At 48.5% G+C, this 16,439-nt stretch overlaps 1 protein-coding gene across 3 annotated transcripts in view; it reads right to left on the bottom strand.

The window, feature by feature from the left end:
• The window catches only part of NTRK3 (neurotrophic receptor tyrosine kinase 3), a 199,549-nt gene that overhangs the window by 74,636 nt on the left and 108,474 nt on the right, over positions 1–16,439 (bottom strand). For all 3 annotated transcript variants that reach the window (XM_057365814.1, XM_057365815.1, XM_057365816.1), the window contains exon 12: positions 14,748–14,936. In XM_057365814.1, the coding sequence (XP_057221797.1) occupies positions 14,748–14,936 (189 nt within the window). The remainder of the gene's footprint in view (positions 1–14,747; positions 14,937–16,439) is intronic.

The following is a 16,439-nucleotide window of genomic DNA, read 5'->3' on the forward strand; positions in this document are numbered from 1 at the left end:
CAGTGTCACTCAGTGTGCTCACAGTGCCACACCGGAGCTCTGGCAGCACGGAAGGTGCTGCTCTCATGTTTGCACAGCTTCAGTCATCACTGGGTTGGGTCCACCCAGATTTGGCTTTCAAAGGTAAGGATATCTTCTATGCAGCAGGCATCCTCCTGATCTTCTAATGTCTAAAACTCCAGCTGGGGTTCTTGCCGTGCTAGCATCAGAAAAGCAACAGCTAACACTGCAACATGGGCACGTTTTCACCCAGAAGTGTGCAAACATGACAAATATCCATGTTGTAGAGAAAGAAAACCAATGCTATTGCTCCAACAGACTACAGGCTTTAGWGACCCAAATAAAAACCCCCATGGACTCAGCTAGTGTGACACCCAATCACACTCCTCAAGGAGCTGCTGAGCCTTGGCCTGGTGGGGATTTTAGGGAATATCTCCTTCAGACACATCTGAAGTCCCACAGGACATCACATGCCAGGGCAGATGGATACAGAAACTCAATTAACAGGACAAGACACCGATTGGTGGAATCACCCTGTGAGTACAGGGAAGTCTCTCTGCCCTTCCCAACCTCSAGAAGAAAGTTATCCTTGGATAACTGCTTGGGTGAAATGTGAGTCTCCTCTCCCCAGCAGGGCAGACCTGGGTTTTTGTTGCATCACCTGCACTGGCACAGAATGAGAGCTGTGCTGGAGAGGTGGGGAGGCACAAAAACCAGTGCTAACAATTGCCATCAAGCAAGAGCTTTCTATTTTAARAATGGTAGGGTTTTTTATTAATCAACAGGTCCATTAACATGGAGCAAATGTCTCTGTAATGGACACCCACAGGATCACAGGCTGAACCATTTGTGTGCAGCATCTTTTGATTGATTCACCCTAAAGATCACCAAGTAAATGAGAGAGGATGTAATATTTCTGCAGGAAACATTCCACAGCGGATACATTGATTGCAACACTCAGCCAGCTGCCTCTTCTTAAAGAGACTTCATATTTGATTCTCTGATTAAATATTTTGAGATGGAGAACAAACCAGGCCTAGGTTTGTGCTGGTATTTTTCCAAGGAGGATCACATGAGTGACCAATGTCCAGTCTATTCCTGTCCTCAAGGATCCTATTCCCTTGGTCCTTGCCCAGCCACAGTGACCACTGCCACGCCACTGCCTGGCCTCTTCCTGCTAAATCTGCAGCTCAAGACAAAGGAACCTGGAGACCTGGTGACTTATTCATTCAACCCCTACGTGCATTTTGCCTGCCAGCGCCTCTCCGACTCCTCCTCTCTCACCACAACAGATCCATTTCCAGTCCAAAACCCACTGAAAGCCCAACAGGACAGGAAAAGACRGGGCTGAGAATGAGCAACACCCTGACAATGTAGTCAGAGAGCCCAGGACCCATGAGGAAATTAGCACTGAAACCATCAGCTGAGTAATTTGGGATGGCCCTGGAGCCAGAGCTGAGAGCCTGTGCACTCTGCAGCTTGCAAAAACAGGTTCTTTTTTTCCACAGACCAAATCCCAGGCTGACACCTCCTTTATGAGCTGCTGAAAAACACCATTTTCTGGACGAGCCCTGCAAAAACACAGTGACACTTGGAGTTTATGAGCAAGCCCTGCCACCGCTCGCCGAGCCACAGCCTCGGAGCTGTCAAAGCACCAGAGCAGCGGGGCCAGGAGCTGCTGGCAGCTCTGCCGAAGGGACCTGCTCATTTCACATGCAAATGAGCCACGCAAATTGAGAGCAGACCCTCCTTCTCCCCTCTGAGCTGCCCGTGGAAGGCAGGTGAAGGGTCTTTGGGGCGGGTGGGACAAAGGACCCAGGATCTAATTGGGGACAAAAGGAGAAAGCTGAGCACTCACCCAGAGCCCGCAGGGACACACGGCTGACCCTCCCCTCCTGAGATAAGAACCATCAGGAGAGCGTCCAGCCTGTTGGATTAATGACTCCTTGAAGCTAATCAGTGGTGCCAGCAATAAATGAGGGCCCTTCTCTGCTGTGCCTTCCATCCTTTCTCCCCTTCAGCGCCATCAGGAAAATAAAGAAATAAAACCAGCCTGCAGGTCCCACACAAGCTGAACCAGGCAGCAAGGTAAGTGCTGCAGGTATGAGCTTGGCTGTGGATGYTGAGCTCCTGACTCATCTCCCCTCCTTTTCAAAGGAAATAAAATTAGGTTTGTATCGACCACTGAGAAAATKACACAACATTATACAGGACACGACCCTCCACAATCAAATTAGGTCATTGCAACACCACAGCCAGCATGGAATATGTAGCCCTGACAGGGTAGAGGATCAAGGAGAATGATTTTATGCAGTAAATATTAAAAGACAWAAGGAAAATGAATCATATCAGGACATCCATCATGAGCAGAGTAAGAAATAAGTTTGGAGTGGCAGAACAAGMAGCACTCCTGTTTCAGGGTGTCCTGTGTCCCCACTCAAACTGGCCAGACACTTCTCAGAACTGGTCAATAAAGGCATGGCAAAAATAGGAAATATTTTTGCCACTTGCTGTACAGCTTCCTGTGATGCCCTCCCCAAAGTTCTGACAGTTCTCAAAAGAGTAAAGCCACGGTTAGAGCGTTTCCAGCAGAGGTCCAAGAACACCAAACCCCAGGTGCTGATTTCAGGAATGCTCAGGTCTGTTCAGACACAGCACCAGCAATGTTGTTCCTCACTGTGCCAAGGCTGTGGGGATGCAGATGTGGAGTTCTGCCACCCCAGGCTGGTCAAAACCCAGCTCAGCCAAACTCCCTTCGTGCCTGTTTCACCACATCAAAGAGAGGAATATGCTCCCCATATATTCATCCTGCTACATGTGGGAAGGAGGACACAAACCTTCCCAAACCCTTGATTTACATAGCAGTCTGCAGCAGTGGTTTCCCAAGTGCATAATGAGTACATTAACTTTGGCTCAGCCAGTTCTCCAGAGATGAAGAGATGGAAAAAAAAGAATCGAAACAAACGGTGATAGAGTTTTTGATTAAGCAGCTGATGATCAATAAAAGTTATCTGCGGGGCACAGAGTGTTAATGAGCTACCATTCCTGTAGCAAAGGAACACCTGAGCCCACGGTCCCTGCTCCACACAGCCCACAGAGGTCAGCAAGCCCTGCTCCTCCTGGACTGACAAGGTGAGAACATGGGCTATGGAGCCCACAGGTGTCACCTGCCCTCGTTCCTGTTAAAAGGGTGATGGTGGAAGAAGGAYGAGAAATAACCTTAAAGCAGGATGTGGCTAGAAAGAGAGGAATGAGAAAGGTTAATGGCCTGACTCAGACTTGAGGTGCTATGTTTGGGGGAAAAAAATAAATTGAAAAGGCATTCACAGCCTTCTCAGACAGCTCCATTAATTTAAAGAGGCCTTGGAGCTCTGCAGCTGTAACACCAGCACCCAACACCTCTACAGAAGGGAGGAAAGACCATTGCCATTGGTGACATAAGGTACAAAGTGACCCACACCATATTGTATGATTGCTGTCCCCTTATCCTTCCCCCCACAATATCACCGCAAAAAAAGTGTCAAATCTCAATACTTAATATCTTAAATTCATCCCCAACGATTCTAAGGCATTAGAGATTGGACTTTATAGAGAATTTCTCATAACATAGCCACCTGTTTAACAGCACACAGGAGCGAGGCTGCACACAGAAACGAGGGTTTCAGGGAGCAAATGGAAAGGAGAGCTTCACATTAAAGCTGCAGAGAAGAGACAGAGCTCAGATCAGCAGAGACATAAAATATCACTACCTCCGCCTGAATTTAGCTATTTCACTGTAACTAATCATTTTGCTCTTCCAGAAATGTCTGGAGAACTGTTAGTGACCACAGGGAGCTGCTAGGATCTTTGTATTACATTTCCTCCGAAAGTTGCCTCTGCTGACAGCCCAGCCCAGCCTGCCTACAAAAGGGATTTATTTTCCCAAAACCCACTTAGCCTTCCCGTCCTTAGAGGGTCTAGGGAAAGCTGAGAAAAAATCAGCAGACAGGATACTCGTTCTGAAGTGTCCCACAGGGATCAGGGGGGATGAACAGCACATTAGGATTTCTCCCCCAATTTCTCAAATTCTCACGGAACCGGGGTTTGCAATCGCCCTCTGCAGAGCCCATGTCAAGACAGATCATTAATACCACTCCACACYGAGGATCTCTTGTATTAAAAAAGCGCAGCAATTACTTAGTTCAAATCTCTATATTATTCATAAGATCTATATCTATCATGGATATGGTATTTACACTGCTGTGGGGAAATGTAATAAATAAGGCAATAAGCGTTTCCTTCCTCCAGGTCAAGATGAAAGTCTGAATCTCTGCTTTCCTTGGGCAGCCAGGMTCATATCCCAGCCTCCCTGCCTAATTCCTGCAGCCAGGAGCTAGAGCCAAGCTGAAAAATGACTGTTCTTCCTCAGAGCCAGCACTCRGGCTCCAACCTGCTCCAGTGGAGCTGCCAGGAGGCAATGCCTCGGTGGACTGAGACCTGAGGTCTCTTCAGAAGTAGTCAAAGAGAGCAAAGAAGAACATATTAAGATTTAGCATGGCCCCATGAAGGTGGAAAGGGAGAATTTGATCTAAMCTATCTGGAAAAGAGCAGGGAAAGTTAAAAAATGTCATTTTCTGGGATCATAATATGCAGCTTTCAGCTCCAAGAATGTATTTACCCATCTAAATCTCTGACTCTGAAAGGACTTCAGGTGGGCACCCATAAACCTGGAACATGGGTCAGGCTGCTGGCTCTCAGCAATCTGTGTGACCTTGGACAAACTGATGTCTTTCCAGCTGCCCCTCCTCATCCATAAAAYGGAGATGAAGATGCTTGGCAGCCCCTTGAAGGGCTGGAAGGAAAAACTCCTCTTTCCAGGAAAGAATGGAGATACGACATGCCAGGTTACCTCTCCTCATTAAGRAGAGGATAAAATACACCCCACCCCTCAAACACTGTGCCTGCTGTGCTCTCAGTAAGGCTCCCCTGACATTTGGGCTCTGCTGGGATCTGGCACGAGAGCAGAACAGTCCCACCCCAGCCCAACCCATCGCTGGGATTTGCCCAGAATTTATTTTTAACACAGACTCAGTGTGAACATTTGTGGTGGGATTTGTATGAATTCCTGCTGATCCCCCGGCTCTGAGCTCGTCTCACCCTGGCTGTGCCAAGAGCAGGGACTGTCAGGAGAACAGACGGTGCCATCCCCCCAACCCTTCACACCAGGCAGACCCAGAGCCCCCCACTCATCCCACATCCACAAAGGGACCTTTGGGCACTCAAAAACGGAGCCACTCCTACTGCCCGGGGTGACTAATTTGTCCTAAAGCATAACACATCTCAAACACAGCCCTAAGCTGGGCTTAAAATGACCATTTCTGTGGCTCTGGAACATGAGCAATGGGGTGGAGCAGAAGCTGTGGCACACCTGAGAGAAGACTTGAAGGTTGGGCTCAACTTTCTGGCACATCAAGTCCAGCCCTGAGGTGCAGCTGAAACACAAGGTCCTTGCTGGTGCAGACACACGATGGCCACCACCTCCCCTGCTCTGTGCTCCCCATCAATTACAGCCCAGAGACAGAAAATGACTGATACTTTTAATACAAAGGGCCTGTCATTTATTTATTAGCTGGCGACAGGCCCTGCAGCCCAGGATGGATGCATTATAAATCAACTGCATTTCTAACCATTAAAAATTCATCCAATTCATAATGTAGGATGCCTATAATTTCCTTATTAGTGTTGAGTGTGAAGGATTTTTCTTTCTCCTCCCTTGGCTCTTTGCTTTCCCAAAGATCTTGCTCATCTGAGGATTATCTTGGCTTAATCCTGCAAGAGGGAGGTGGAGGGGTGAGGAGGGATGGGGGAAGGAAGACAAGGACTGAAGTAATTTTGTTCCAGTGTTTTCTCCTAATTGCAATTTGCCATATATTCTTGGGAGACTAAGCTGTCTCTTGTCACACTTTTGGGAGCCAGAAAACTGCTTGTCCTGAATTTAAGAGGTGTTTGTAGAGGGGAAAAAAAGGTCCCTTTTATCTCACAAAGGGGGAAAAAAAAGGAGTATGTCGTTAGACAGGGAAGGATGATGTAAAATCTGTTAAGAAGAGGTGTCTATACATGATAAACTGCTGCATTTAAAATAGATCAAACATAAATATGAGATTTATATATAAAAATAGGTAGGTGTAGTAACCTTCAGACTCAGTGCTCTGATTCAACGAGGAAAAATAGGTTAGTAGGGCTGAAAGGAAGGTGTGACATCTTTACAGACCCACAGCTGTGACAAAAAAAAACTTCAGGTGCTGCTGCAGTGCCAGCAAAGGAACGTGGAACTCAGAAAAAAACTGAGTCTACGTGAAACTGTAACTCATCACTTGAGTACTGCATTCCCCGTTGATCACACTTGGCTGCAGRGAGCAGGACAGGCTGATCCTTGGTGTGGCACACACAGAAATGTCCATGCTTTCACTGAGTCTTGGTTTGCTCCCATCCCTCAAACAGATCGATCCAGGGAGGGGCAGGAGAGAGGGCTGGAACAGATTCAAGCAAGGCTCAGCATTAGGCAACTTTGCAGGGTGTTTAGGAATGAGAGTGCAGGAATCTAAAAATGGATTATGCAATAAACCCTGCCTTAATGGGAGACAAGCCCAGGCACTGAGAGCAATCCTCACATGCTGTGAATCCAATGTACTTTTCACCTCGAGACGCTCGCATACAAATCTTACATCAGCAGCACATGGAAATGGGTTTGCTGAGCTCTCCGATGGGTTTGTTCACTTCAGCAAATCACATCTTGTTCAACAAGGCCAATGCTTTGCTCTCCACCACGGCACAAAGCAGCTGCTTCAGGTCAGGGYTTTGGGAGCACAAGTGGTGCTCCCACGAGCAGCAGCATCTTCCTTCATCCCACTGACCCCACTCCCTGTCTGCACCCCCAAAAAAGAGCAGCACACACAGCAGGATGTTGAGGAAGTGTCCAGCAGTCAAAAATGACCATTTCTGTGTTTTTGTTACGTGAAGCAATGGTGCTCTGCTCCACCTGCCCCAGCTGGTGAGAGACACGAGCCATCTCTGCCTGCCCACCCATCGCCTCAGAGCCAGCTATTGCACAAGGTGGAAACAAAAATCTCCTTTCACACAAGAAATTCTTCAGGCAGAATGATTTTTCACATGGRCCTTTCCCCAGGTTTCAGCACTGAATGGGCTGTTTTGGGCTGTTTAGCCCAAAAGCAGCACTAAAGGCAGGTTTGGGGGTTTTTAACCTCCACTGATGTACAGATTCTCTGCTACATTTTGGGTTGTACTTCCTGTCCCACAGGGCAGCACTGCTGATAATGCCCCAGCTGTTTGTGTGTGTGGTCATGCAAAACTGCTCCAACTCCTAAACAATGACAGCTATTTTTAATTAGGAATCACAATTTAACCAGACAATGAACAAACAATGASAGCCTGCAATCTCCAAACCAAAGACATCTCCTGTCTGATCACAATGAGGCCCTACRCACTTCTGAGAGATTTTAAACCTGAAAAAAAGCCTGGGAAGGCTAAAAAAGTCACAGCTCAATGTCATTGCAAACTCTGGAAGCTCCTGGTGCTTTCAGGGGTACCCCATGGCCAGGTACCACAGGCACATCCCATTTATCCCAGGAATGCAGAGGTACCCCAACCTCTGGACACTTTCCCAACAACCAAACTTTATGAACCACAAAAAAAAACTCCTTCAAAAGCAAGACAAATGTTTAAATGAGAGCCAGAARAAATCAATACCAACACTCTGCCCACACACATACACACACCAGCTATTTGTACAGCGACCCACAGCAAAATTCACACAATCAAGGAGATATTACGAGGACAATTTTGACACCAGGGCTGCCTGAGTCTGCAGTAGCCTCAGGTTGAGCACTGAGTTGCCACCTCTTGTCCTGCAGGGATGAACCACAGGCTGAGGAGTGCTGGCTGGTGAACAGAGCCCTGCTCTGTCTGGCACAGACACCTCCTCCAGGTGTGAGCACACTACAAACGGGCAGGGAGATGCACCAGTGCCCAGCACACAGCTGGTAACACAGGGAATATAAACCTGTTTKATCCCCAGTGTGTCCCACTCCTCCCACCTTGCCACAACGAGCCTGGACTCATGCCAGAGCATGGGTGAGTGGCTGGGGAACACATGCCCAGCACACAGGGACAGCAGGGTGGGTGTGTGGAGGCCAGGCAATGCCCCAAGAGGAGTGGGAGGGTGTGTGAGCCCCTCTGAGATGGGCAGGGCGCTGGGTGCCAGGTGGAATATCAGGGTGTGCAYACACACCCTCCATGAGATGCTGCACATCTCCAGTCCAACCCAACTGATGCAGGGRTGAGGCTGCCAGGCAAAAAAGAGCAGCCTGATGTGCTAGAGCCACTCSAAATCCAGCAGGAAGCCAGGTCAGGACCTCCTCTCATCTGGCTTGTTAAGTTCTTGACAGTTCACACATCATGAGCTCCCTTCCTGAAATCGCTCCAGGCGAGCCAAGCCTGTTTGCTGGCCCCAYAGACATCAGGATTAAACAGTCCAGTGGAGATGTTTTTAGGCAGAGGAAAAAGCAGAGTTCTGTATGAGAAAATACTTCCCTGTCAGCCCCTTGATGTCTGTATCCAGCAGTATTTCCACCACCAGAGCGGCCTCTCTGCAGGCCAGTCACAACCAACAGCCCAAAGCCACGTTCTTCTCGATTTAAGGGTTTCTCTTTCTCATGGATCTTCATCACAGGAGCCAACGTGTCATCCCTCAGCTGTGCTGTCAGCATCACTCCCCCACACCGGGGCTGTCAGTCCCCTTTTGATCCCAGGTATTTGATACAAAATCTCCAGCAAACACACGTTAAAGCAACAGAAATCTAAAATCCAAACAGCAGCAGCAGCAGCAGCGTGTGTTCAAACCAAATCCAGAGCCCAGCACATCTGGAGCAAACCAGGCTGGATCAAGCAAGCTCCTCCTAAAGCAGGCAGGGACCAGGCAGAGCCACGTTGGTTTTCTTCCTCACGGTGCAACCACACAGAAAAYATCTCCAGAGCTGCTGAAGGGTCAGGTGCAGGCAGTGACATCCTGAAAGATGCCAGGACATCCTGAAAAAAAAACCATTTGTGCAGCACCGTCATGGTAGGAAGGCCTGAAGTGCGAGGCTGCAACTCAAAGTGCAGGTGCAATAGGTGGGATTGGCACTCCCCTCTGCAAAGGTAGGGTAGATTCTGGAAAATGTGGGTATTTCTTCCACTTGCTCCTTCAGGGATGAGGAAAATGATGCAGAGAAGAAAATAACCACAGGTAAGGAAACTCAGTGAGAGCTGGGAGGTTGCATCAAGTCCCACTGTCCATGGCACATCTCCTGTTTGTCAGGAGGGGCAAAAAGGGGGTTCTGGGCACAAGATGACTTCAGTTCTGCTCCAGTGGGGGACAGAGGCAGTAATTTTGGATGCTCACACATTTCTTCAGATACCTACAATATGTGCTTTGGAAACAGCCAGCCACAGCCCACGAGGCTTCTYCAACATCCAAATTTTTGCAGGATGTTCACATCAACACTTGGAGCTCAGAGCAGTTTCTGTGAGAGCCAACAGCAATGCAAAAAGGAGGGAAATTCGGAGGCAGAAGGTCAGTGGAGACACCCCCAATGCCTTCACCTGCTGGCAGCTGAGCTCTGAGGTCAGGGCTCYTCCACAGTGTCCAGGCTTTGCTACCAACAGTGAGGAGACACAGCACAGAGCAGCAAAACACAAAAAAAAAATGAGGAACAGCTACTCCCAGGTCCTCGTTAAAACCCTTAAAAATATCTCACATGAGCTGAGTGAGAAGGACAAGACTGTAAGACCATGAGAGCTACAGTGCAGAAGAGCCTTGACCCACAAGTGCCTACTTCAGAAGAATAGAGGGAGCTGGGTCCTGCTGGAGAAGAGCCTGGGGATTTCATTTTAGAGGAGAGAAGAGGAAAAAAAAACCAGTTTGGAGAAACAGCAGAGCTCTGTGGGAGGGACTGAAACYTGCAGAGCCTGGCCCCAGGCTGGTCGTGGGGAAGCAGAGTGCTGCTGTCACTGCACCCTGCACTCCACATTTATATTACACGAATATTTGACAAATTCTTTTATCCCTGGGAAAAAGAAAAAAAAAAAGGGAAAAGTTTCTCTTTTCCACTACCAACTGTTTCAGTTTTCTTTTTTAGGCATATAAAACTACAAGCACTTATGACTTTAGTTTTATGTTGTTGCTGTTTTTGGCAAAAACAGGACCGTGAACTGACCCAAAATAGAAATGCTGCATATTTGTTATCTTCCCATGCCCAGGATGAACAAAACACACTAGGCAAACAAAAAAAATTATCAGTGCTAAGGGTAAATATCCTTTTAATTTCAGCTTTTGAAAGCTATTGAAAGCAGAGTTAAGGAAAGAGAAATATGATTTTTTGAAATGACCACGATGTTCCTTTTAAGCTGCACTGAAACACAAGATAAAGATGGGGTACTGAGTGAAAGAGTGCTGATGGCGCTTTTATTGTGTGATTTGCCTTGTTTTTTTTCTGAAGTACTTCTTTTTAGCCGATTACCATGTATTTACAGTTAGTGTAATTATATCTAATTACTTAATTAGCATGAATAYGTGTAATTACTAACTTCGAATATGTAATTATGTCAGGGCAGCCTGTAATAAATGAGGTTGGAAAAAAAAMCCTCATTAGGACTCCACGAAAGGACGGCTGCTCCACCCGTGTGGAGAATGCATCCCAGTCCCCAGGCTGCGCCAGTCCTGGAAAACACAGCCAGCTCCAGTCCTGGCTGGCAAAAACCTCCCCCAAAATCCAAGAATTTGCCCCAAAAGTSCAGCTTCACAATGCTTGTTGGAACTGAGCATCCGCTGCTGGGATGCAGGTGGGGATCTGCCCCCCAGATTCATTTGCTCCATCAGGGTTTGGATTTTTTTTTTTACCAATTTGTGTCATTCTCCAGAAGTCCTGCTTTGTTAGATGAGAAATAAAAGGGAACCAAACAACTSCAAAACTGTGCTGTGGCATTTGAGCAAAGCTCAAGAGATCAGATCCAAGAACTAATCTGCATCTGATGCATTGTGCTTAGAATTAATTACAACTTAATTACTATTATTAAAGTAAAACAACCTTCCAGAATGTTTCTCCTGAAACATTTCTAATATTTCACCACTGAAGTCTCCAGCTACTCATAATTCCAAAACCTGAACTTTGGGAATTCAAATCCTGAACTTCAAGAGAGGGAGATAAGTTAAGATGCTGCAGTTAGTGCTGAGCCTGCCTGGAAGGACTAACATCTTCCTTCTGGCCACAAATGTGGGAAAACAGGATCATGTTTTGTATTACCAAAATCTCTGACCATAAATTGGTGTTATGCAATCTAAACTCCCATCCTCATCATTTACTCTGCCCACTGTGYTTGCCACGAGTCCCATTCTTTTCTTCTCAAATATAATTTCAGATACAGAGAGGTGCAAACTCATCACAACCTGTTGCTCGTCCTGCTGATGTTTGCCCAGCAGATCTGCGCTTGGTTTCTCTTCCATGTGCACGGGATTAGGAGAAAAAGGCAGTTTTAGCCTATTCTTCTGAAATCCCCTTGTGGTTGGATTGTCTGCTTTGCCCAACTCTTTCCTCAACCCTCCAGGTGGGGCTGAGAACAGCTGGAACAGGACAGGATGCAAACCCAGTATGGCACAGAGGTACAGCACAGAGATGGGGCAGCACTTGACAATAATTGAGAAAATAGGGTGCTGCTGGTGTCTTCCATGGCTCTCAGAGAATCTCTCATCCAGGAAGGGAAGGAGAATTTGAGTCAAGCTTGTCCCACCTTTGGCACTAAATCAGGCAGTGGCAGAAAGGGGATAAAGGAGAGTTGCAAAAATTCCAGAAAGCCAGAAATGAGGGCTGGCTCCTGTGCCCTTCATCCATCCCATTGCCATGAGGAMAGCACATTCCCAGCGAAGAACACTTCTCTGTCTCCTCGAGGACACGTTAACCAGAAAATCCCATGGGACTGCACAGCACAGAGGGAACCAGAGGCCTCCAGCCCCGCAGGCAGGGAGCTGCTCTCCATATTTCAGCTGCAATTCCATTATGCAGGGCTAAGTGGCTGGGAATAAACATCCGTCATCCCTGCGTGATAAGCGATGCTCGCTCGTATGGAGGGTGACAGCAATCTATACGGCATCAATGCACTATTAATACTGCATTAAGCATCGGGACTTTGCTCCCCTCACTGCAGCACGGCCGTGGGTTTTGGCATCTCCTCGACCCTGGATGTTTGCAGGAGGAAGAAAGGAGAGAGGCTTCACGGTGGAGAGGGAAAATGCTCGCTGGATATGTTGCTCTAGCAACAGAGAGATGCTGGGTGTCACAGAACACCTTTGCTCACAGCTGGGCAGCAGGAGATGGTGGCAGGAGTTTGGATCTGTGCTGGGCACTGCCCAGYCCTGAGGAGCTCTCTCTACAAATGAAGAGGTGTTTGTGTCCAAGCTCTGCACAGGGGGAGAGAAAAACCCTGCAGCGTGACAACCACGGGGAGAACAGGAGCAACAAAAATCCTCCAGCCCAGGCTCACATTGAGGAGAGCGCATCAGATCAGACAAACCCCTCACAGCAAAAGCATGGTTAATTTAAAAGGTGAATGATGAAGCTTTCCAGCCTCAAGCAAAGCCACCAGTGAAGGCAGAAGTTTTGACCAAGTAAAGTCCTGGGGGACTAAAACACAAAACACACACCAAATTCAACTCTGCCTGAGGAGTCAAGCACCGGGTTTTGCCCCACGAATGACAAAGAAATTTAAAAATTAGGGCTTGTAACCTGCAAGCAGCCAGCTGTGGTTTGCCTTTTCCCATGCCCCAAAGGGWGTGCCAGTCTTGGGGGTTTGGTTTCAGCCCCACTGCCTTGCAGTCCTAAAAACCTGAAGCATTCCCTCCSCTGGCATCTTCCACAGGAGAAGCACCTCCAGATGCCACCCCAAGCATCTCYGTGAACCCCTCAGTTTCTACTCAAACAGCCCCAAAAAGCTCTGAGGTCAAATCTTGCTGCGAGTGACTCCCCCTGCAACCCACCCAGCTCTGACAAACCCCACAGGGCAAAGGYTCAGAGCAAAACTTAATCCTTTGGGGTTTAAGCTCTGCTTCTGCACAGCTTCAACAGCACCCACGTCTTGCAATGGTCGGCGTAGATTAAAGAGATTGGAGACAGCACAGGAGGGAGAGGAAAAAAAAGTAAAGCGGGGGAGCCCTCCCTCCCAAGCCATCAGAGTTTGTAAATCATTCTGAGATGAGGTGCTATAAGAAATGTAAAATATATAATTAACAGCACAGAAAAACCACGCTACATTCAGCTTCTCCACTCCTGCCTAATCACCGCCCTCCTCCTCCCCTCTCTACAAACAGACCAAATTTAGCACATTTAAATGAAAATCGAGGGGAAAGCCAGGCACGTTCTSCGGGTACATCCCATTGCTGCGGCAGCTGAAGGATGGTGATCAGGGCTTGGGMACAAGCCAGCAGGACCTGTGAGGGTGGCACAGTGGGGGCTGCCCCAGGGATRTCTCCATGGGAGCAGCAGCTGCAGCTCCCCTTCCCCTGATGGAGGGATGGAGGCCAGGAGCAGCGTGCTCCTGCTGAGCTCTCAATGCCACGTGGGCTCCTGCAGTTTGGAACATGCTCCTTCTCCCTGCTCCCAGGGCCTGAGTTCTGTCTCCTGCACCTTTTAGTCAGCAGCAGCCAAAGKAAGAGCAGAGGTGACTTCAGCACAGCACTCCCTGCTTTGGCTGGGCCACAGACATTGCCCAAGCTGAGGAGTTTTCACCTTTTTTTTTTTTTTTGTTTCGCAAGATTTTCATTTTTCCGGTCCTACCCGGAACCGAGACACGCCAAAAAGGATGTGCAACAGCAAGAGAGGAACGTTACCCAAACCTCCTGCATGGCTCAGCTTGCACCTCAGAGCTGGTGAGAGGCCTGGCAGAGCTCAGCTAGCGCCTGYGAGCCGCACGCTGGGGAGGGAGGGAGGGCTGCATCCCACCGCTCGCGTGGGAAGTGCTGCAGGACTCCCAGAAAAGCATCCTTTTACACAGCACTTTTCTGCTCAGAATTTAGAAACACAGAGTGRAGAGGGCCACTCGATCACCTCCTGCTAGTCTAACGAGCCCAGTTCACGGCCCAAATTTATACGGAAAAGATGCARAAGCTTTAGAGAAGCCCATAAAAATAAAGACATCCAGCATCTAAAATTCCTGGAGACAAAGACAGCTCCAGGTACCTGCCACACCTACACCCATGCATCCTGAGCTTCTYCCTGGCTCTTTGGGGAGCCAAAGAGGCAGCCCCATGACTGGGAAACTGCTGGAGGAGGAAGGGGAGGCAGGTCCTTTCCCCAGCCAAGCAGGGGTCACATCCATCCCCACGCTCCCAGGGGCTCTGATGCTCGGAGCTGACGAGGAAGAGCCCGGCTTGGAATGGCACTGTCAGGCAGGGGGGGAAGGTGACGGGTGGGTGGCGGAGGGAGGGTGAAGGGAGGTGAAGGTGAGAGTGGAAAGTCTTTTCTGGAAGCATCTACATGTATGTCGTGATTTCTGACACCTGAGGATTCGCTTTGGTTTCTGGACCATACCAAGACCCACTCTCCTCAAAAACCTCCTTCTCTTCTTCCTCATCCTCTTAACCTCTTCCTCCTCGCCCTCCTTCCCCCACCCCCAGCCCCTCCCCGGGTCCTGGCGGGGGCTGTGGCCGGGTGGGCACTCACACGTGTCTGGCTTGTGGCAGTTGTGACCCTGTCGGAAGTACTGCGGGTTCTCGATGACGGGGATGCGGGTCATGCCGATCACCACCGTGTCGGGGCCGGCGTCCAGCGACGAGGGCGTCGTGATGCCGTGGTTGATGTGGTGCAGGGGGCTGGCTGAGTCCTCCTCGCCGCTGATCACTGCCACGGGACCTGCAAATGGTGACACACACCCATCAGGGACAGCACTGATCACATGGAYATGGATTGCTGTGGGGCAGCAGTGAGTGACCACCACCCCCTGACCATTCCCTCCAGTTGTGCCATCCCTGAGTTTAGTGTCTCTGRGCAGCTCATAGTTTTCAAGTTTTCCTTCCTGGCTTTTTCCTGGAAGTTTTCCTTCCAGACCAACAGCACTGAAGGGTTAAGCAGCTGCAGGTGATGCCACATCAGAGGTGAGCCATGCACCAAGTCCTGCCCGAGGGCTCTCTGTCACCAGAGAGCTGCTGCTGTGGTGCCTGTGTCCTCTGACAACATAAGTTTGGCAGGAATCATAACCAAGAAACATCACCCCCGAAGAGTAATTTCAACCTCAGACCCGTATTTATTACATTTTTGTTGCCCACTGTGTTGTCCATCTTTTTCCCTCTCCTCCAGTTTCCCCTGGCCATGCTCACCGAGCCCTTCAGTCAGGCTGATACCTACAGGAACCCACAATGTCCTGGAGCAGATCCTGCTCAGCTCGTGCTGACTCCCATCACCACCAGCACACAGGGCAGCATCTTCCCCTTGCCCTCCTGACTCCCAAAAGTTCACAGCACCATTTGAAAGGCAAGAAAAACTTGCCTTTTAGCGAAATAGTCAGACCTGCAAGATGGGAGCAATGAAAGGCTCCTATCCCTTGTGTTTTGTTTTGGTTTTAGGCCCTCTAATACCTGGTGTTGGACAAGGTAGGGACCACAGTGAAATCTTCCATGAAACCTTTTCAACATTTCAACAGAAGAAAATCCACACTCAGCTAGTGACACTCCTTTTCTCCTGTGAGGATGTTACCAGGGACTACCAGAAGCTCAAGTAAAAAGAAGCAGAGATGCTGCACTTAGGCTTTGAATCTATTCAGAGAAGCCAGCCTTTTACRTACATTGCATAAAAAATACTCATCTCCCATCAGTAATCTACTTCTAATTGCACAATTACTTTATTATGTAGCACTAGCAACAAAGAAGGGAGTCTTCAAGCCATTTTACCCTCCAGAGCTACTGGGAGGAYGAGGCAAACACCAGCTCCATGCAGCCATTCTGCCTGCATTAATCTAGTCTAAAGGCTGCTCATTTTTGGAGCTTCAAGTATTGTTTGTTCTTCCAAGTGGGATATAATAAAGTTATTGTGCAATTAGCGGAGTCTTGGCAGCTGTGACAGGTGTTTTAGTCACGAGGAAAAAAAGCCTCTCCCTTTATTCTGAATTCCTTCTGGCAGGTTAGTTTTTTTTTTTTTTTTAATATTATTCCCTGGGCCTGCGTGACTTTCCAGCTCTTGAGGTGCAAAGGTAAAATTCAGCTCTTGTTGGAAGATGCCTCTGTTGGGACTACACACAGTGTATTTCTCCAAACCCAAAAAGCAAATGATGATCRTGGTTTGAATGACTTTTGTTCCTTCACAATGTCAGTTCTTTGCAGGCAAACCAGGACTGGGGTTTGCACGGTGTGAGTGTTCCTT

The sequence above is a fragment of the Malurus melanocephalus genome, unplaced genomic scaffold (genome assembly GCF_030028575.1).
Source record: "Malurus melanocephalus ecotype Western Australia unplaced genomic scaffold, MMel_1.1 scaffold_58, whole genome shotgun sequence".
NCBI lineage: Eukaryota > Metazoa > Chordata > Aves > Passeriformes > Maluridae > Malurus > Malurus melanocephalus.